This window comes from Athene noctua, chromosome 1, assembly GCF_965140245.1.
Source record: "Athene noctua chromosome 1, bAthNoc1.hap1.1, whole genome shotgun sequence".
Taxonomy (NCBI): Eukaryota; Metazoa; Chordata; class Aves; order Strigiformes; family Strigidae; genus Athene; species Athene noctua.
In genome coordinates, this window is record NC_134037.1 from 121,840,724 (window position 1) to 121,861,740 (window position 21,017).

The 21,017-nt window shown below is 39.7% G+C and overlaps 1 protein-coding gene across 4 annotated transcripts in view; it reads left to right on the plus strand.

The window, feature by feature from the left end:
- Positions 1 to 21,017, plus strand: part of PLCB1 (phospholipase C beta 1) — a 408,910-nt gene that overhangs the window by 266,791 nt on the left and 121,102 nt on the right. For all 4 annotated transcript variants that reach the window (XM_074912346.1, XM_074912588.1, XM_074912436.1 and 1 more), the window contains one exon: positions 895 to 1,061. In XM_074912346.1, the coding sequence (XP_074768447.1) occupies positions 895 to 1,061 (167 nt within the window). The remainder of the gene's footprint in view (positions 1 to 894; positions 1,062 to 21,017) is intronic.

Genomic DNA, 21,017 nt, shown 5'->3' on the forward strand with positions numbered 1-21,017 from the left:
CATTGCACTGCTCAGTTTCAGTAGAGCCTGATCAGTGGAGTCAGAACATGAAGTAACACGAAAACATTTTCTGAAATATATCCAAGACCACCAGAGCAATTGGCGAACATATCTTTGCAACATGGGTGTACTCATTTTGTGCTTATTTCCTTCAAGGTTGAGGTTTGAGAGGAACACAGCCTTGGCCTAGGTTGCTCCCACTGAAGCCGGGGATAGACTTTCCGTTGCTGTCTCGCAGAGTGGAATTAAACCAGTCCTGAGGGCTGTAGACAACCCTAAACACGTCACCTGGCTCGGAGGCTTCGTGGAGCTCCATCTGGGTACACATTGTACCCAAGCTCTGCTCTTTTTACTAGCTCTCTAAATAGGCATATTTTTCTTGCTTTGTGAGTGCCTGGCATTTTTTAGCAGGTTTAAAAAAAAAAACAAAACAACACAACACCCAAGCAAATACTACAATAATGAAATCATAGCTGCTGTTATTCAGCAGTAAAACCAAGTAGTTAGGCCAGGAAAGCCAGCAAAGTGTTTGTGGCAAGCTCAGGACTGAATTCCACATCGTTTTCTCCTTTACTTATTAAAATTGCTTAGTTCCAGGAATTCAGAGGAATTAATTAAAAAAAAAAAAAAAAGCTTTCAGCATTGCTCTAACTCTTCCCCTTGATGTCAATAATGCTGAATGCTTTTAAAAATCTTACTTTTAGATGTTTGATGAAGAATGTTTGGTTTTGCATGCTGGTAAAGTAAATTAGTCCAGAGACACAGTGAGAAGATGTTTTTGTTGTATGATGGTTTGAATCTTGTTTTGGTTTCCCTGGGAAGTTACAGAACTTTGAACAAGATTTCAAGGAAGTATATTTTAATGGCTTTGCTGTTGCTTTAATTTTTCTCTAGTGGTGCCAAGAGCAAACCATACCTTACTGTTGATCAGATGATGGAATTTATAAACTTAAAGCAACGTGATCCACGATTAAATGAAATCCTTTATCCACCATTAAAACAAGAACAAGTTCAACAGCTGATTGAGAAGTATGAACCCAACAGTAATCTAGCAAAGAAAGGTCAGTGTTTTTTATATTCTTGCTGTACTTGGTTTCTGATTTGAAACAATGACTCAATTATCCTACAGCACATGCTAATGCAAAATTTGGTTCATAATCAAACTGCATTTCCAACTGTCTGCTTTTGGATTGTACAAGCCTATGAGACATCGTGTGGTGCATTTTTAAATGTATTTGGTTGGGATCAGTTTAGGAAGGATGTGGCTGGTTTCAGTATTTACTCTTCAGTATGTGCAATTGTTAGTTTAGAACAGTTGCTCTTGTATGCAAACTTCAGCAGAAACTTTGCTGTCACAGTGACTGTGTAAAATTTAAAGAAAGAATCAGTGACGATGAAACTAAGATGATAATATTGTCATTTAATATTAGTAATAAGTTCAGCCCTCTGCTTTCTAATAGTTGTACACAAAGTAAGACATGAGAGTAGCTGAGTGTGTTTCGTGCTATAATCACAGAAAATTCCCCTTTGAAAATCTCAAGTGTTGTCAGGGCTTAACTGGGCATTTCGCCAAAACCAGCGAGAGAACTCCTGCTCAAATCTCTACAGATTTTTGCTACCACCACAAGTCTTTAAATAGCATTGAATTTGTCTGCATCCTGTTTTATTCCAATCCACATATCCTAATGATTACACCAGCTTTTAGCGTGTTTATACCTTAGAAATTTTAGGGGCATGGGAATATCCTGAAAAACAGATCTAATATGAAAAAAAATATTTGGTCCAGAGATTTCAGATCCAGAGGAAACACAAAGATATCTTTCCCAAAAGTCCAGAGGTTAACTGAAGGCACTCCTGCCCCTCTCCATGGAAGCCTTCTGACCTCGATGCCTTTCTGAAAGAAACCTGTGGCTCTCGATACCTCAATCAACATTGTCTCAAGGCAAAATACTTGTAATTTTTCTCATAAGGCCTCTTATTTTTCCAGTTCAATCAAATTTAGTGTTTCCAAAACTTTTGATGGAGGGTTAAATCCTACTACTTTGTCATGCTTATGCAAACTGTCTTTTGACATCAGTGAGAATACTAGCATGGGTAGATGAGAACACGTTGTGACTTCCTCTCTCATCCGTGCAAATATTAGACTATTGCTCTGTGCTTACCTTATTTCACATCAGCAACAGGGAAGTCTGATACCTAAGGGATCATTTTTATTACCCAAATATTGGCGTTTCATATAAACCAAAAAAAGGACTTATTAGAAGGAGGTGTGCTAGCAGAACACCAAAGTCAAAATGAAATGACCTTCTGACTAGCAATAGGAGAAAGTATGAAACAGGCTTCAGAAAGAAGGGTGTTGTGATGGTGTTTGCTCGTACCCTGCAAGTGGGATTTGTGGGGCACCTCCAGCATACCCTGATTTGTGTTGGTGCACACATTTGCTGCAGGCACTTGCACTTCCATAGGTGCCTCTCTTCCTGGGTACGCTTTGTATTGCTCTTACAGAATCAGTTCTAGCAGAAAATGCTAACTTTAGCAAGGGAAAGACAGATCAGAGAGAGCTAATTCCTTTTGTGGTTTGGTTTGGTTTTGTTTTTTTTTCCTCTTCAAACTTGTTCACTGAGGTCCAGCAAACTCTGACAGAGCTGCACAACCTGTGGGCCCTCTGTGCTGCAGATACCATGTGCTGAGCTGCAGCAACTGGCACATGCTGCTAACCATGCGCCACTGAAAATACCAAGCTTACTGTCTTAAAATTACAGGAACTGGCTAATCAGGAATGATGTAGGGACACAATATTTTCTGTACATCTGCTCTGAGTTGGGAATGCAATTCACTGTATATTAAATAAAGTGTAGGTGTGCTCTCAATCCTACACTCATAGAATAATTGCAAACAAATGCTTCATGTCTGTAAAATGTCACCAAAATATAACAGTGCATAGTCAAAAGTAATGATTTAACCTTTTAATATGTTTTGTAAAAGGGATTGTCACTGTTGGAAAGGACCGTTCATAGGCTGAATTGCAGGGATGGCAGACCGAAGGGACATGCTTCAGTGATACTTTCCCTGCCACTGAAACTATACTAACTTGGGCCACCGAGCAGAGATGTTACTTCCAGTAGGCCTGTGGGTGTTCAAACCAGTTAGATGTGGTCCACTGTTACACACCCGTGAACTTGTTGTCCTTAACTTTGCACCTCTGCTGCTCAGATACTCTGCTACACATCTTGTGGTGGCATTGCTTATGTCCCCTTATTTGCCAGGGCCAAAGTCAGATGAGAGATAAGGATGGAAGTAGGATGCTTGGCATGGCCAAGCTGTCAGCAAGAACAGGTAGAAACCTTAAGGCACCAGACCAGCAGCTAAAATAGGCAAGAAGGTAGCAGAAGCCTTCATCCAGCATAGTTCTCAAAGAAAACGGGGCCCAACAGCTCCACAAAGAGAGACAGGTTTAGGATTGTTGTCCACATGCTCCTTTGTGGTCCTGCGTTTCAAAGTGAGCTGGAAGAAGTCCCAACTAAACAACTCCTTGGGATTAATGGGATACACCAAAACACAGAAGAGCAGTGCAGGGAAGAGAGGAGTAGTGTAACAAGGCACACGAGGCAGAGGTAATGACCTGAGAGAATTACATGATAAACAGTAGGTTGAGAAACGGAGTTACAGGTAGCCTAAGGATGACTTCATCACTGTTGCACCAGGGAAATGCAATTAAATAATTGGACTTCTGGAGCAGTTTTGCAGAGTTTTGTTCAAGAAGCAAGCCAGAAGCTGTGACAACATGGTATATGTATTTGTTCTTTCTTGGCAATGAGAAGTTACTCCTTTGAAGTAAATCACAGATATGGGTCCAGAACAGAAGAAAATACCATAAAGAAATTTCAAAGTTGCAATTAACTGCTTCTTGTGAGTAATGAGTGAAGTACTTTGTGATGGTACTTTAGAGGCTTGTTTGCAAGAATTGGATGATATAAATTGCCAGCCTTCGTGCCAGTTAAATCCCTTTTCCTCAGATTGTTCTAGAGCTTGAACATTTACACCTGTTGTGCACACAGGTATCTGTGAAACGTTTTGTTTCCACAAGCTGCTTTTCTGACTGGCTCCGTTCATTATCTTGTTTCATTATAACAACATCATATTGCAGAAGATTTGGGGACAAACATACACATAAATGGTGAAGGTCTGCCACTTTCATGTTTGTTTCTGCAGTATTTCTATGTTTATTTCAATAATCTATACAATGTTCAGATATCCCACTGAAATAAAGGGATTCATGTTCAGCATCCTCATGAAATAAGTCAAGCTTTTCTGTTTAATTTGAACTTTAAGGCCTGCATAGTCCTTGATTAAGCTGCCAGAGAAAATTACTTTTGCAAAAACCTGAAACAAAGCCAGTGGAAAATGTCCTTATTTTTCAGGTATTCTATAAGGCCACAAGGCCTAGATTTCTAATCATCTTTCACAAAGTTAGACAGAATACATATTGTCTTTTTCCTTTTTTTCCTGTGAACAGTGAAACACATGTCAATATGCAAAATTAAACTCAATAGTTGCAATTCAAGGATTAAAAGCATTTTCTAAAAGCATTTATGCTGTGGGAGTAAGATTGCATGTTTGCAACATGCAGAACATCCTGACCTTGATGTAATAAATCACTTAAGCATATGCTTAAGTTTATGGGTAATGTGGAAAGAGAGTATAGTTACATAAAAATCTCTTATGCTTCATTTCCTTTTACGTTATATTAATTCTCTGTTAAAGCTCAGTTCCCAAGGTTGCTGAAGTGAAATTTCTGGGCAGTTCTGGCCGGAACCATGAACACAGGTACCTGGACAACTTCTGAGAGTGTGATGCACATGCTTCTTAGCAAATAAAATTTTATGCATTGAAAAGTTCTTTTAAACAGAATTAGGATTTTTTTCCTTGAAAACTTAAATCCAAAGTCATAAAATAGAAACTGTGTGCCTTTGTACAACAGCAGTCTGACTCCTTGCTCTCCCTACCCTGTTTGGACAGTTCTAGACCTTCACTCATCTTGATGATTATATTTTCTTCTAATTTACCATCTGACTGTACTCATTATCTGTGCACATCCACTGTACAACAATATTCTTATTGAAGTTTTCTTCTCTCATAGCTAAATAATGGTTGTACTGTCTCTCAAGTTCAACAGCTCTAGTGAAATGCTTTTGACGTCTCATAACTCTCCATTTCTCTGATCACCATTATAGTCCTCCTTTTTTGTACCTGTTGCAGCTAAACTAGTTACTGAACACAGTAACAAGAGTTGGGTATAATATTTTAAACTTTTACAACATGGCTCTTCAGGTACCTGATAAAATCAAATTCCAGTGTTCTTACTGGCTAAGGGCCTTAGTTTTGCAAAAAAAGGCTGCCTGTGTTCCTGCTCATCACTAACACGTTTTTAGGTATTGTACTGCTCAGTTGTGCTTGAGCTTTTGCAACATTAGCAGATACATGGGCTTGCTTGACACCTACATAGGTTAAGCATCTGGAGTAATATTTTACTGTGGTTGAAGCAAGCTGTTGTGATTAATGCTTTGTGTCATACAGTGAAGGAGATTAATGCACTATGTATAGCATGTTTCCTTATCAAGTGGAAGCAGAAGGAAGTTCCTGGTACCGCTGAGCAGCCTCTCTCTGTTAGCAAAAGCATGCTGGGGGGCTGTTAGGCCTGGTTAAGTAGCATCCCGTAGTTTTGTATTTTCAGACTGTAAAACATTTGCATTGGGTGGCTGGCATCACTGCTAAATGTATTCCCTCTTAAGTTATCATGTTGATAATAGGATAAATCACTTGCCAAGGGGTTGATTTGGAGTTTCTTTATTTGCTTTTATTTTTAAGAAGGCTTGTATAAAAGAAAGTTGTTCAAGGTCTTGTTACATTTTGGATGGCAGGTGGGACATGGATGCGAGTTTCAGGTGTCCACACTCCTGGGAGCGATAGTCCCAGTTTCTAAAATTATGTGATATTTACCATATAAATCTGGTGCAAATTCTGTGCTGGTTCATCCTGACAATGATTTAATTCATTTCTAAAAATTTCTAAGTTCAAAAGGACCACAGAGCTTTGAGAGCTCAAGTCCCATTGTCTCAGTTTAAACCTTCCCTTTTGGAAGCAGTGTTTTGAAAACCACCAAGTAACAGTCTTGGCTCTAGGAGCATCCTGTGTCTCTTACAGACTCTAAGCATGCAAGAAGAGCTGTACCCATGTACCAGACTAGCAGTGAAGAATACAAACCCAAGGCCTGTTAGGGAAAGGAGACGTGAAAAAGCTGGAATTGTGCAATAGCAATGAAATAAATTGCAATCCCCGTTGGTGGGAGCAAGACAGGGTTAGGTTATTATTAGCCATTATTTTTAGAGTGGCTTTTATTGAGAGAGATGGTCTTGACTGTAGTATAAGCTTTAAAAGTAGAGTCTGGAAGAGCTTTGGAGATTTTGCTGGCCAGTGGGTCTACACACCAGATTGTACTAACTAGAAGGCATCTTTGAGGCAACTAATGGCATAACAATGTTAATTTTTTTCTCTTAAGTATGCATTCATTTAAATACTATGTCTGCCTGTTTAATTTTAAAGGGGCAAACCTTAGATCTACACAAGAGCTTTCCTCTTACATTTCACAGCATTTCTTTCTCCAGATTTTTTCAACTATACCTATTTGGAAATGCTGTATGTCAGTTTTAGTTAGACTTGTATTTAGAAGGACTGTAGGGGAGCTGGTTCTATGACTCTCTTTGAATTCCAGTATTAATTCTTTTTTGCTAATGCTCATTTATTGGTAGTTGTTGTGCTGAGTTTTTCTTGGGTAGTAAAATAAATTAAACAATTAACATTAGATTAAGATATATTGAATTTTATACAGCATTTACTACATGTGTTTTTCTCATGGCAACCTTAAGACCCAGCATTATTCACTTCAGCACAAACGTGTTTTTCCTCCCTTAAATATCAGTACATTTTAAACATGTACACCCCACCACATTAAATTCACCTTTTAGTAACTGCATAATTACACATTGGAGTCTTTCGATGGCAGAAGGGGGTCATTTCCTAGGCAACACAATTTAATGTCAAAAACAAGTACCATGCAGTCGTGGCTACACTTCTAAGACATACTTCATAATATTTAAAGCATAAATCCTGATGTATAAACCATTCAGGCAAATGGTGGGGCTTTCTGGCACTGAAACATTTGTATGAAGTGTTACAAAATGGTTGAAATCCTTCAGCTTCCTAGCTGTAACACTAGAAATTAAGAATACTTACCATCAAAAACATTGTTTTCGGCATTTTCAGTGCTTTCCAGCATGCCAGTTGTACAAGAGAAGAGCTCTCAGCATTCTGATTCCCAAATGATGACAGAACAATAGATCCCAGTCACTGTTTATTACTCTTTAAAATTCATAAGCCACACAAAAGTCGTAGCCTATCCCATGCTGTCAGCAACAAGTGCTAAGTTAGGTAGCTTGCCAGAAAGCCTTTTTAAAAATTATTTAAATATATATATATGCAGCAAATGTTAGTATGAATAATGTATCACCATAAATAAGTTAATGGGGTCTATACTTGTCAAAATGAATTTGCAAAATATATTTCTGTAATGCACTGTATTTTCTTTTTGGTTGCTTTTTTTTTAGTTACTAGTTAAGCTGTAAAATTCATTTCAGATCTTGCAGTTATGTGGAAGATTGCATCTCAAGTAAAAGACTAAATGTAAAAATCTTTTAGAATGGAAAATCCTTAATTATGAGGATTTTTTGCATCTGCTTTACAGGTAAAATGCTTCATCTTTCTATCTTAACTGTAACAACTTGTAACAAAATGGAAGTGATGTGGACTAGTAATAATGGATTTTGCAACAGTGAACAAAGACACAGTAGTATCTGGCTTAGTGAAAAAGCAAAATTTTTTACCTTTTATTCTTTGGTTGCATTTTAAAAGTGTAGGAACTGGCTTGGATCTGAGACCCGTGTGCTTATGCATAGAGTTAGTTTTTGCTGTTGGCACTAGAACTAATGAAAACATCAAAAATATGTTCAAGGTTCCAGGGAGGGCAAGTTTCCTAATCTTCTGTGTATAATACAGATGCTTTGAAAGAGGCATGAGCTGTGCAGAAATGCGTTTTGGGACTGGTATCTGGTCCCAGGAATAGCTCTGCTGATACCAGTGAAACTGCTGGATGTAAAATGGACAGACTTCCCATGGAATTTTCATCTTCAGAGCTGCAGAGCATAAACTAATTGTGATAATGTTAAGTTCAGCATTCAGACCAGACCTGTGCTAACTAGTACGGAAGCTGACCATACCAGTGACTCTTGTCCCACGTCCTGGAAGCCTGGTAGACCAGCTGATGGACTCCAGGCTCGAGCCCTCCAGGCAGACTTAAACCCTATGTTGTAACATTGGAAAGGGATGAAAGAACCTGGGGTGACAGGACCACAAAGCAAACACGAGTCAAGGTTTTGGAGTATATGTATATCATTCATTCCCTTCAGCTAGAGCTTTTGCTCAGCGATAAGTAAAGAGAGTCTTACATCAATACTGCCTTTCAAGGGTTATGGAGACACATTTTTCTGCTGCTGCCTGCCTGTATTGTGTTTGACTCAGCCTCAGCCTATCAGAGCCCAAAAAATCAAAAACTTGCTCTAAAACAGCTTCTTTGTGGTTGTTGCTGTTTTACTGTCTCTTTTATGGAACACGGGGAGGTATTCAATTTTAGCAGCAGGATTTATTATTTGTAGATGAATATCAGATGAAGTTTACTTCTGAAAACACAAAGCAGCATGGACTCAAGTGCTGAAGGAAACAAATGTAGATAAAGTTTGAATAAACATTGTGGGGTTTGCCTCTTCATTATGACTGCTACAAATGTAGTGCTTTGCAGCTGCAGAGGGCCCCCGAGGACAAAGGGAGGGAAGACTGCTGTGAACCAGTGGGTGACACCCAGAACTGGGGGCAGAAGAAGGGAGATTTCCTGTCTCTGCCACAAATGAGCTCGCTGACATCTGGCCGCCCCCTTTTATCTGCCATTTTGGTTTTTTGTCTCATCCTTTGGCTGAGTTGACTAAATAAAGAGTCAGTCTCTGCCTTGAGGAGCTAGCAATGATCTGTGAGTCTTTCGGTATGTATGGATCTGTCATAACAGGGCTGTTAACATAGTTGGAATATGTGCACTACTATAATACAATGACCATACGAGGAAGTTTCCCTTATAATGTCAGATGTAATCATCTACTCTAACAATATCCTTTAAGCTGGAATGTGACTGTTGCCTATAAATACATCAGGGTTAAATGCTGGGGAGGTAGAAAGAAGTGGTAAGCGAAAGGACAATGTTGGCAGAAGAACACAGAGGTATCAAGTGGTCTTGAATAAATTTAGGCTGGAAATGAAGAGAAGTTTCCTAACGATATGGTTCTGGCACAGCCTACCAGAGGTAGTAAAGAGGGCAAAAAAAGCAATTGTTGCTAAGATGGAATGCAGCGCCTGCAGCTGCAGAACCAAGTTTAAAGAACGGGCAAGGAAGTGCCTTCAAAGGGACTTTTATTCGAACTGCCTTTGCAGAGCCATGCCTTTATTCTTTTCCACTTCTCTGTAGTATTAATCTCTTCTTCACCTGGAGAAGTTTCTGGAAGCAAAAATATTAGCCGTGATGGAAGGCTTTTCCTAGGTTTTTTCCCACCTATAGCATACTCGCACTCTTATTTCTTCCCATTATACTGCAGAACAGTCTTTTTGGCAAGTGCATTAATAGCTTATGTAGAGAAGTAACGCTTAAGAGAAAAAAAGTATGTATTTTTAGATGTCTTTTAATGCAATTTAGCAATTGGAAGTAAGCCAAAATTTATCATTATTACATCTCCCAGGATCACTCCGAGGCGTTCTACGGAGCATGTTTTTCAGAGGTTTTGGAGGACAGTGACATATTCCAGTAGTGGCCCTCTTTCAAGTCTGTCAGAAATAACTGTAGTATTGCTGGGATTAATCTATCTGATTTAAAATGTTTGGGCTTATCTAGTTGTCTGCCTTAGAAAATCTGCCATGTTGCAAAGTGCTCATTCCGCTGCTAGCTAGGAACGAGTGTGAAGGTGGTTTTGTAGTGTTTTTATAGATTTAATTGGATGTAAACTATCTGTTGTTTCATATCCTGTAAGGGATATCCTGTCAGGAACAATTTCTTACTACATCTATGCTGAAAAGTCAAGAGCAGCTAGAGAATGGGCTTGTGTCTGTAAAACTCTGTGATGCTGCAGACTTTCCACAGTAATTTTAGTAGGTGGTTGATGTCTGGGCTCCAAGTGTTCAGAAATACCAAGCTTAAGATGCTTGCTGGGAGACTTGGCTGTAGTTCACTGTGTTTGCCTTTGCTTAAATTGGCCTGATGTAATGAATGAGACCTGCCCAGGTGCTAGTGCCCTTAGCGTCTCCTCCTGGATCGTGTGCCAGGCGTCAGCTGAAGTCCAGAGCAGCAGGTGTGTTTGCATGTAGACAGTAGTTATGGTGGGAAAGTGGGTCTTGAGGACGGAGTTCCCTGACACTGCAAGAACATCATTTACATTGCTGTGTTGCTCCGCATTGTCTTGCAACGTCAGCTGAACTCATCAAGTTGTAGATTCATGGGGGTTTTTAGTAGCCAAGGCCCCACTCTTGGATGAGAACCTGGAAGACAGTAGCTGAGGCTTGCTGATGTAAAGACTGCACAAACCAGGCCAGCCCAGCACTTTTTAGCAAAATTGAATTTGGACAGGGAACAAAAAAGAAAAAAGCAGAAAAGTAAATGCCTGCCAAGGAATAAGCTGCAGTCCCATGTGGTTCTCTAGCTAACTTTAGATCTAGCATTTCTTCAGAATCCAACTTGGATATAATGCTGATCACCCTGCTTCAGTCTTTAGACTTAGGAGAGGTTGTTTGCTTATCTACACCGGAGTGGGGTTTTCCCCTGCTCCTTAAAAATGACAAAATATTCAAATTTGTATATACATGTCTGCTAATGTTTTAGAAACTGGTTTGGTTTAAAGAAAGGGCTATCTAGCTGCAAAGAGAGGATGATAACCAGTAAGAAACTGCTTGATACTACATATAGGAATCTGTTTAAATGTGAACTGTAAGACAAACATGCTTGATTCAAGATGCTGGACACTTGTGTGTTAGCAGTTGTGGGCATATGCTACATATATATATTTATACACACACACTATTTTCTATTAATAAAACACTGCTTTACATTATAACAGGTTCCATGAATTGTGCTCCTTAACATACCACCCCTGCTTACCTGACTCTCTGAACTGTGGCCATGCTTTGTTACAGTAGAGGCTTTTAAAGCTTTTGTGGAGATTTATATGATCAATATCCATTACAATAAATGTGTCTCCGACATTTACATTTTGAGGAAGTGAAAATATTGAGTGTTTAAAATCTTCCCTGCCTATATGTGTATTTTACTGTTTTCTAGCACTACTAGAGAAAACACATACATTTCATAGGCTGTAGCCCCTGTGAATTAGAGCTCTTATTTCTTGGGTGTTTGAAAAGGGCTGAAAAACCCCTGTGACTTCCAATAAAATAAATAAATAAATAGCACATTCAATGTTGCACAGTGACTTTAAGATCTTGTTAAAACGGATGTCTCATGCCAATAGACACAAATGAGATTTAGAAACTTCTGTTTCTTCTCAGATGACACTCCATCTTTCTTTCCCTTTTGAGATGGCAGTGTCCTTGGAATTCTCCCAAAGTTTTCATTCGGATTGGAAATGCTCTTTCTCATAAAAATATGAGGTTTGCTATTTGGTATGGCTTGCCTAGAAGCTTATGGGAAATATCTCCTCCCCGAAGTGAACTAAGTGTCCTGAGCTGCAGTACCTCTTCTGAAACCCGTTCAGAAAAGTGCTTTTCCATTTGCTGCGAACATTTTCTTGGGGGGGGGGGGGGGGGGGGGGGAAGTATCAAATGTTAGTTTTCTCTGTTCACTTGTACAGATGATAAAATGGATATGATAGCTTCATTAGAATGACAAGCGTTTCTGATTTAAGCATACTGAATTCTGCTTTTCTTGCTTGATGATCCTTGCTCTGCAAAATATTCTGGATCTGTGTCCTTGGGCATGTGGTATTTCTGCGTGGATTAACTGATACTGAGCAAGTTCTTTTATGTATGCTATTTAAGACAACATGTTTACCTTCCCGTGTTTTCCCTCACTGACTGCTTGTCATTCGCTAAGCATTTATTTCTGATATTGTTTAGGAGTTTCCATTCTCTGTTTGTTTATATTCAGATTTTCCTGTGTCCTGTTACAATATACCCATCCGTGGGTAGAGCAATGAATCTTGCTCTATTCCTTTCTTATGGAGTAAGTTTTCTGTTTCTTTTTCAAGATGTTGCCAAAGCTTGCTTTGGTTTGTGGCCAGGTAACTGTCTAATTACAGAAAGTAGTTGAGCAAGTATAACTGAGGGTAGAATTGGATCCATTATGTTTTCCTTTACGTTTAGAAATCTGAAACAGTATTTGAACACAACTGGATATTCTCCTGGTTTGATTTTAAAGGATTTAAGTAATGAGACAACCAATAAATCTGCTGCAAGACCATTTCCTAGTGCAATTAGTTGTAGCACTGCCAAGCTTTTTCAGACACTCACCCCAAGTTTTCTGTTGCTTACTCTGATCTCATTACCTGGTTCTGCCTTTGGCCACTGTAACCGTTCTTCTTCATCCTTATCATTTACACCTGTTGACCATTATATTATTGCCACATCATCTTTACATGTTTAATTTTTGTTGTTTTGGCATATATTGTGACATACGTTATTATTGATAACACTTCTCTAAATAATCTTCTGTATACAGACGCATTTCTGATACTAAGTAGTCAAAAACCAGATTGATGAGACTGGGTGGAGTGTCAGTGGTCCCATTAAGATCCTTAATATTGTCAGTAGTTACATGTGACTTGTGTCCATTAAATCTATAGGATTGCCTGCATGCTTAGGTTTAGTTATGGATACATATGTCGATACATTTGCTGCCATGCACGTTTATATTTTTCATCAATTACTTGATAGTAAAATGCCCTGTCAATCAATTCAATTTTTTTTCCACCTACTTTTTTTTGATGCAGCTACGTACAGATGCATTGCTGGTCTCTGCATCTCATCTGCTTTTCAGGATGATGTATTTCTAGTCATCTTCTTCCCAATTCAGCTCCGTATTTTGGATTTTTCTTTGCTTGAATGATTAGCTACCTAGCTTGAATTACTATTTGTGTGTTCTCATTTGATTTCTGTCCCATTCACCTGGTTCATTACAACTTTACCATCTTACTTTGATAACAGCTCCTAAAGAACTGTCTGTTCTTTAAACCTTGGGTTGTTGATTCTACTTTTTCAGATTATTAAAGACTGTATGAAACCAGCCCTACTGCTGATCAGTGTGGCAGCCTCCGGACTTCTTTCATGCAGTTCAGCTTTCAAATTCAAAGTAACCCTGATCTTCTAGTCTGACCTCAGTTTATTTCTATCTGTGCTTTCTGCAGATTAGTTTTTCTGATAAGGAAAAATTTGAATTAAAAACTCTATTAAATGCTTCACTAATATTCAGATACAGCAATTCAGATGTATTGCCCCTTCTCCACTTACTAATTTGTTAGAACTGTTTGACTAGTATGAATTTTCCCTCTTGCAGATCACTGAGAAAATTGCTAAAATGCAGGAGTTAACTGGTGACTTCTGCTTGTGGTGTGTAAGTGGTAGTTGGTACGTAGATATTTTGAAGTATCTGCAGATCCTGACCTGAGGCCTGAAAATCTTTTCCTGCCCTAGTCTTTTTTCTAAAATACAGCAGCACTGACATTCCTGGGATAAAGTCCAGTAACGCAACCGTAGGGTTGTGGCATTTTCAGTCTGGGCTGACCTTGTACCATACACTCTCCTTGTGATGACTACTCTTAAGAGGATGATGCCTGGATGATGCAATCCTGTCCTGCCCCAGCTTACAAAACCAAATACAGACAGAATTTCCAGTTACACCATAGTAATAGCCCACATGTCAATAGCCCTCAGAAAAGCCAAATGGGCTTCAGCATCGCTTCCAAAATCGCTTGGATGCAAAATGCTGTAAGTGTCATCAGGGTGACTTTGGCACCTCGTGTCCCACCCACACAGTGTGAATTTCATGTAAATTTATCCCTGCGAACTTTTCTGCTGTCTCACATAGCTAGAAAGCATAGAGTAGCTAATGTGCGCCCAGTGTCAAGAGACACACTGGGGTATATGGTATATGGGTATATGTATCTTACTCCACACGGTGCATGAAAATGTTAATACCTAATGAGCTGTGAATTGCAGTGCTGGTTTGTGAAATAGAATTCCCACGGGGCATATAGTGCAGATTTCTCACAGGATTACAAAATATCTGCTTTACTTGGCGGTGAGAGGACTGCTCAGTTGTATGGGATTACAGTGAATGTGATTAATGTTACAGATTGCATTGGAATAGACCTGATTTTGCTGTCAGACAAAATACTAATGTAATTCTGTGTTGCTGGCTGGGAGATACGAGGTGCCAATTAATTGTCTCTTTTTTGTTTGTTTGTTTTCTTTTTTACTTTAATAACATCTCCTGGCAGAATTGTGCCTTCCAGTTACATTATAACTGAGTGAATAACAGCATGGGTGTAAACAAATGGAAGGCTTTATTAAGTTTGCAAATACATGGGAAAGAAATGTTTAAGATGCACGCAGCCAAACCTGTTGACTGCTTGCAAGCAAATGCATTTTAATTGTCATACAACATGTCCACAGATTTTTAAGAGGCAAGCAAAGGCTGATGTTAAAGTTGCAAGACTAAAGTGCAAAAAAATAGTGAGCAGATAAGCAGGTTTTTTTCTGCTGTCAGTTGTGCCTCTCTCGTTTTCTGGCCTGCTCTTTCTGAAGACTTTGCTCAAAGGACTGGAAGGCTCCTTGGAGCAGGCCAGGCAGACCCGGGGGCAAATCAAGAAGCTGCACATACAGCTTACCTGCTGAAGTAAGGGGGATGAAGTTTAGGCAAGCTGTTGGGTTGAGAAGTTTGCAGGATGAGCTGTACTTCTGTATTTCCTCCAGACTGCTACACTGCTGGGGGTTTGACCTTTATCCTGGGGCTCTTCAGAGGGCGATGAACTGGTGAAGAAGCTTCTTTTAGATGCTCAGCCCTCTTTTAACCCTGATGTCTCTTATCTTACACTTGGCACAGTGCTGAAGGTGTTGAGTGAGCAGGGGGTTGTTTACATCCTCGAGTTGATGAGCTGGCAAGCTCCCAGGGACCCATAAGCTTTTCCACATCCAGAATAATATGCCTATCATGCTGGCATGCTAGAGGGGTTAGGAAAGCAGGAAGTTGTCGAGTTACCTATGTCTCATTAAGCAGCAGGAAAAGGATTGTTGTGTCAAAAGCAGCCTGTGCTTTTGCCAGCCCTAGAAACTGCATGAGAACAGTTCTGTATGAGGATACTATCTATGTCTGCACTTGCCCAGGAAACTGTGTAGTGGCCTGGCTCTGCACAAGGACTATCACAGGCCCTGAGGACAAAAATATGCTGCGTTCTCTAGATCTAGTCAAAGAGGATTATGAAGACCCTTGTGATAACACACCAAGTCATCAAATAGAGGACCCTGTGAGAAGTATATATCACAGAGTACAGTCTGTCCTGTCAACCAATTCAGCTGACTGGCTGGAATTCTTTTTTCATGGCAAATTTGCGACCAACATCTCCCAGGAATGGGGAGATTCCAGATCTCTCAAACTGCAGAAGAAAACATTTTGACTGATGAATGCCGACAATATCTAAGTAACAAAGAAGAGAGGATTCACTTCATTACCTCTATGGATTTTGTGAATGTTCAACGGGTCCTTTGCCTGCTTTATGCCACCTGCCTGTAGACGTCTTCCAAGAAGAAAGATTTGGAATGATGGAAGTGACTTCTCTTGTGTTTTAGAGCTGACAAATGTTGACCACAAAGGAGCCCTGTTTCTTACAGGCAAAGTAACAGTTACATTTTTATGCGTTTTTCTTTAAACTGCCATCCAGGAACATTTATGTCATTGATCTAGTGTAATAGATCTCAAAAGGTATGGGATCATGTAGCTGTAGCTACTGTGAAATACTCAGAACTTACCACTTCACTTGTGCTCTCTTTTTTTTCTCCCTTGTAATGGTTTTGGAGCAATCAGGTAGAGTCAGAGATGCAGAAAAAGATCAAGCTGCTGTACAAACACTTGCCATGTTTCACTTAATAAAGCTGATCAGTCTGGGAGATTCAATAGAACCTCTCAGCATCCCTATTAAATATATTACTCTTCTAGGGGAAATTACTTCTCCTTCCTACCAAATTTTAGTGAAAAAATACTAGATTTGTTTGACTTCACTTGACTGTCAATCTGGTGGTTGTTCTTTTATCTCTGCATGAATTTCACCACCCTGCAGGTGATATGGAGCCACCATTCAAGGTGTCCATTGGAACCACTTGCTAAGAAGCTGCTTCATGCTTTGCTGCATGTGAAACGCTGAACGCTGGGGACGTTTTTGCAGTCCCCGGTACGGGCTTCCTCTTCCTTTCTGCAATAATGGATGAGATTTGGAGGCAGCAGGTGGGACAATCACTGACAAAATCCCCGCCAAGCAACTGGCAGATGAAGTTCAGCTTCCAAATTAAAAGTGCAGGCAAGAAAGGGAATTACGGGCATGCCGCAAAAGGACTGTTGGCACGTGTAACTAAAGTGAAAGCAGAGCTTAAATGCACAGCGCAGAAAAGCAGTGCAGGGATAAAGCCAGAACCTGATTCAGATAGGTCTGTATGAGTTTGGACTAGATTTCTCTTGTTTAATGATAGCATGGGAACTTCATAGTGTGAATAACATTTCACATGGGCAAGTGAGGGTACTTTGCCTTGCATTTCATACCTAGAAGATGATGGGTAAAATGTTCAAAAGATGTGAAGGGAGTCAAGGTCCCTTCTTTTAGAAGCTTCTTTCATGTTTGGAGACTGGATTTTGGAAGGTATGTACATGTATAAATTTGGAGAGAGGCATGTAAAGGCATTTCCAAACTCTCCAGTGCCTCTAGCTCTTTTAAGTTTTTAATTCAGATACGTTTTTAGAATTGCATACAATTTTATATAATTTATAGACAAGTGTTCAGCTACATATTTATTATTTCGAGGTTTTGTGAATGTCTGTGAGTAAGACTATATTAGATTACAGAGTAATAGAATGGTTTGGATTGGAAAGTACATTGAAGATCATCTAGTTCCAACCCCCCCGCCATGGGCAGGGACACCTTCCACTAGATGAGGTTGCTCAAAGCCCTGTCCAGTCTGGTCTTGAACCCTTCCATCGAGGGGGCATCTATGACTTTGTGTTTCAAAATGCTTTCATATTTCTCCTCAATACTTGCTCTTTTATTTTACAGACCTGTTCCACTGCACAATAAAGATGTTAAAACTGATCTGTTAGGTATCAGGCTTGCACAGAACTTCAGCCCTTCGCTCATGTGTGCTTTTGACAAGCAAACATCCTGCAGCTGACATTCATCACAGATTTCTTCAGTGTAGTGAGTGCAGAGAAGAAAAATATACCCATGTTAATCATCAAACACAGCATATGAGCATCTTCCGTTCTGTGTAGGAGCTGGGTGGTTTATGACAAACTTTGCAAGTCATCCAGCTGTGGCACATTATGCGGCGGTCGCTTCTTGGCGAGATGTGCTGAGACAGCACTCATCCTGGGAGTAGAAGTGGATTTGCATTAAGTCAAAAATGGAACAATTGATTAGAATAGCCTTAATTTTTGCTTTCGTATTGAATTGTCTGTCACTGCCTGGGTGCTGGCAGTGAGGGCTGCGGGGCCTCTGTGAGGAGAGGCCAGGGCCCATTCCAGGTGGCTCCAGCCACCCCACCACAGGGCATGGCCTAAGCCCCACAGCCACACTGGTGGTGCCTCAGATGAAGTGCGTTTAAGAAAGTACAAAACGTTGCCGGCAGCAAGGAGTGAGGGGAAAAGTGTGAGGTAAAAAGTGTGAGGAGTGGCCCTGTGACTCCTTGGGGAGAGGAGGAGGAGGAGGAGGAGTGCAGGCCTGGGTCAGGCATTGCCCTGTTTAGCAGTGGCGCTGTGGGAAAAAGTTAAGTGTTGGACCTTTAAATAGGCCAGATGCCACAGGAAAAAGGAGGCATTTTTATGTTTGTGCTGTTTGAGTGTTTTGAATAAAGCACTACTAAGTGACCCCGTAGGGAAATTCTAATTAATCGCATAAATTAGAGAAGAGATATTTGAAGGGAAAAAAAAAATCTCTTGTGCTGGTAAACTCCAAACCCCGTAGAGGAAAGCATCTTCATTGAGTACTGTAGCTGTTGACATAGCTTCTGTTATGGTTACATCTGTTTGCTCTTCTCAATCTGGCTTTGCCAACATAGATAAAAGAGTCATCTGGAGTCTGGTCTTTCTTTGCATTGCACTTAAGATTATTTAGTAAGGTCCTGAACCAAAAGTTATTGAAGTTGATGGTAGCATTTCAACAAACACCAATGAGCTTTGGATTTGCCTCTGTCCTAATAAGTGACATCAGATCAAACTGAACACTGCAATGGTGAGTGAAAAAGACAAGCCAGTTGACCCCACAATTCTAAGTATATAAAGCACACCGGTTATTTTGAGACTTTCATCAAAGACCTAGGGTTCAGATGATTTTAAGGCAATTATGTGCAAGCAAAATAAAAGGAAAAAAAAAATGTCAATCTGTCTTGCCCCTGTGTTTTTGCCTGGTGTGTTTCTTTTCCCTCTAACTTTTTATATCATATCATTAAATCTTCCTAATATATATCTGGAGATAAAAGATGACAGCTGTAATGGAAAAAACTGTTCACAAATTATTTTTTCTTGGCAATGTCTGCAGTAAATTTGTAATATGCTTAAGAAAACAGAGAACAAATCTTACCAATAAATTGAGGCCATTTCATTTTGGATGACTGTTCACTGAGGATCGTTCTCACTGTAGTTGGCCTCAGAATATCATTAATGTTGATCACAAACAATCTACTCTTTCATATCCAGGATACAAAGTCCCTTTGACATCTGCCATCTCTGTTCCACAGTCAAACTCTCACTGGTGCAATATCGGCTGTAATTGAACTTGCAAATTGATTCACTTTCTGAAATGCTGACTGCTTAATTATGATGGGGAAAATAGCATGCTACAGCCATAAGTTTAGATAGCTGTGTAACTCAGAAACTATGCAGTTATACATGTGAATAATACTTGCTGTGATTTATGTTAATACCAGTGGCAATATGCAGAAGGACCACTCTGCAGACCTTGTCTTCCTTTAGTATGGAAGAGAGCAAAGAAGCAGAATGAACCACAAAATAGAGAAAAGGGAGGAAATGCAGGCCTGGCCCTTTACTTGCTTTTATCCCAAAGGTGTTCAAGTTCACCCAAATAGGCTTCAAGAGACTGTGCAGTTCAACTCCCACCTTAACCCATGGGTTTTCCGTGGAGTACTGTCCAGTCAGTTAATTTATCCTCACCTCCAGATTTCCATCTGAAAAACAAGGACTGCAAGGATCCTGTTTTTCAGATATACTCTGAGGATTAAACACCAAGATCATTTTGAGATGCTTCAATACTATGTCTATGTGAATTGACCTGAGTATAACAAAATAGAAACCTTTCTTCCTGAACACTGCGTGATTATGATGTGACAGGTTTTTTGAGGAATCACATGTATGAAGACTGCTATGTTTGATTTTAGCCTGGAGCAGGAATGACAAAACAACTTTAAGCCTCCTAATCTGGCTGAAAGGAACGCAATCAAAACAACACAGAGATACTGAAGATGACTCTGAATTTGCTGTCTGAAACATGAGAAGCTCCAAACCACTGTAACATGACATGGTGTTGCTGGTTCCCCATGTAGCAGCTATCCCATTCAGATCTTACCCATTTTTTCCTGTATGATGTTCCTTCTGTGGTATGCATGTACACCGCAGACCACATCTATATCCCAGTGAACTTGGTGCAGACTGTTTCTCTTAAGTGAATTTTAGCTCAAGCTAACTCCATGGTAGCCTAATGGCTGATACTGTTTGCATTCATAATGTCTCTCTGGTAGATTCACGCAGCAGGTAGGTTGTTCATAAATCTTTAGTTTCATGCAAAACCTCAGTGGTTGTTTTTTTCTTGATTTTCTCCATCTTACATTTTTTCTTGTGAAAAGGATAGTGCATGGGCCTCTGTCTGTGGATGATTAATTACTCTATAACAAAGCAGCTGTGAAGCCTGACAAGATTGTGCTCAGATTACGGTCTTAAAATAGTGGGTGGACTTGATGTTTTTCCTTCCAACCATCTTACAATTGTTGTCGTAAGAATGAATGATAATTGCATTGCTCTGTATTGTCACTACATTTTTTGTCATATGAATAGGTTCATTTAGTGCCACCATCTTGGGTTGTTATGAAAATGAGGCATCTGAACTTAAGACAGTTATCTCTTTTCCTCTCTGATCAAGAGCCAAATCCTAGGTCCAAGCATGGATTTTAAGTAAATGCTTTATATGCCATATTTGCATCATGTGGTTACAAGATTTAAAAATTGTTGCAGGGTTGTCCATTACTTTTTCATATGTGAGAAAATTATGTGTAAGTTTAGATGTTTTAGGATAAAAAGGGATTGACCCTAAAAGGAGAGAGTTGCAGAGTTAGGAGGAGAACTGAAGTCTTCCATTTTTCAGCACCGTAGTCAGTTGACTAAATTTTTTTTATATGAGATGCTATGCAGAATATTTTGTGTTGGGGACAAGAGGTAAGAAATTCTCATCATTGGGAGTCACCAGGCATGTAGCTGCTTCAAGGTTCTTCAGAGATACAGAAGGTCTGTTTACTGTAGGCTGAATTAACTAAAGCTAGGTGGTTGAGTAAATCTACAGATGAAATGTAGTCAAAATAACAAAAATACCAGGCAA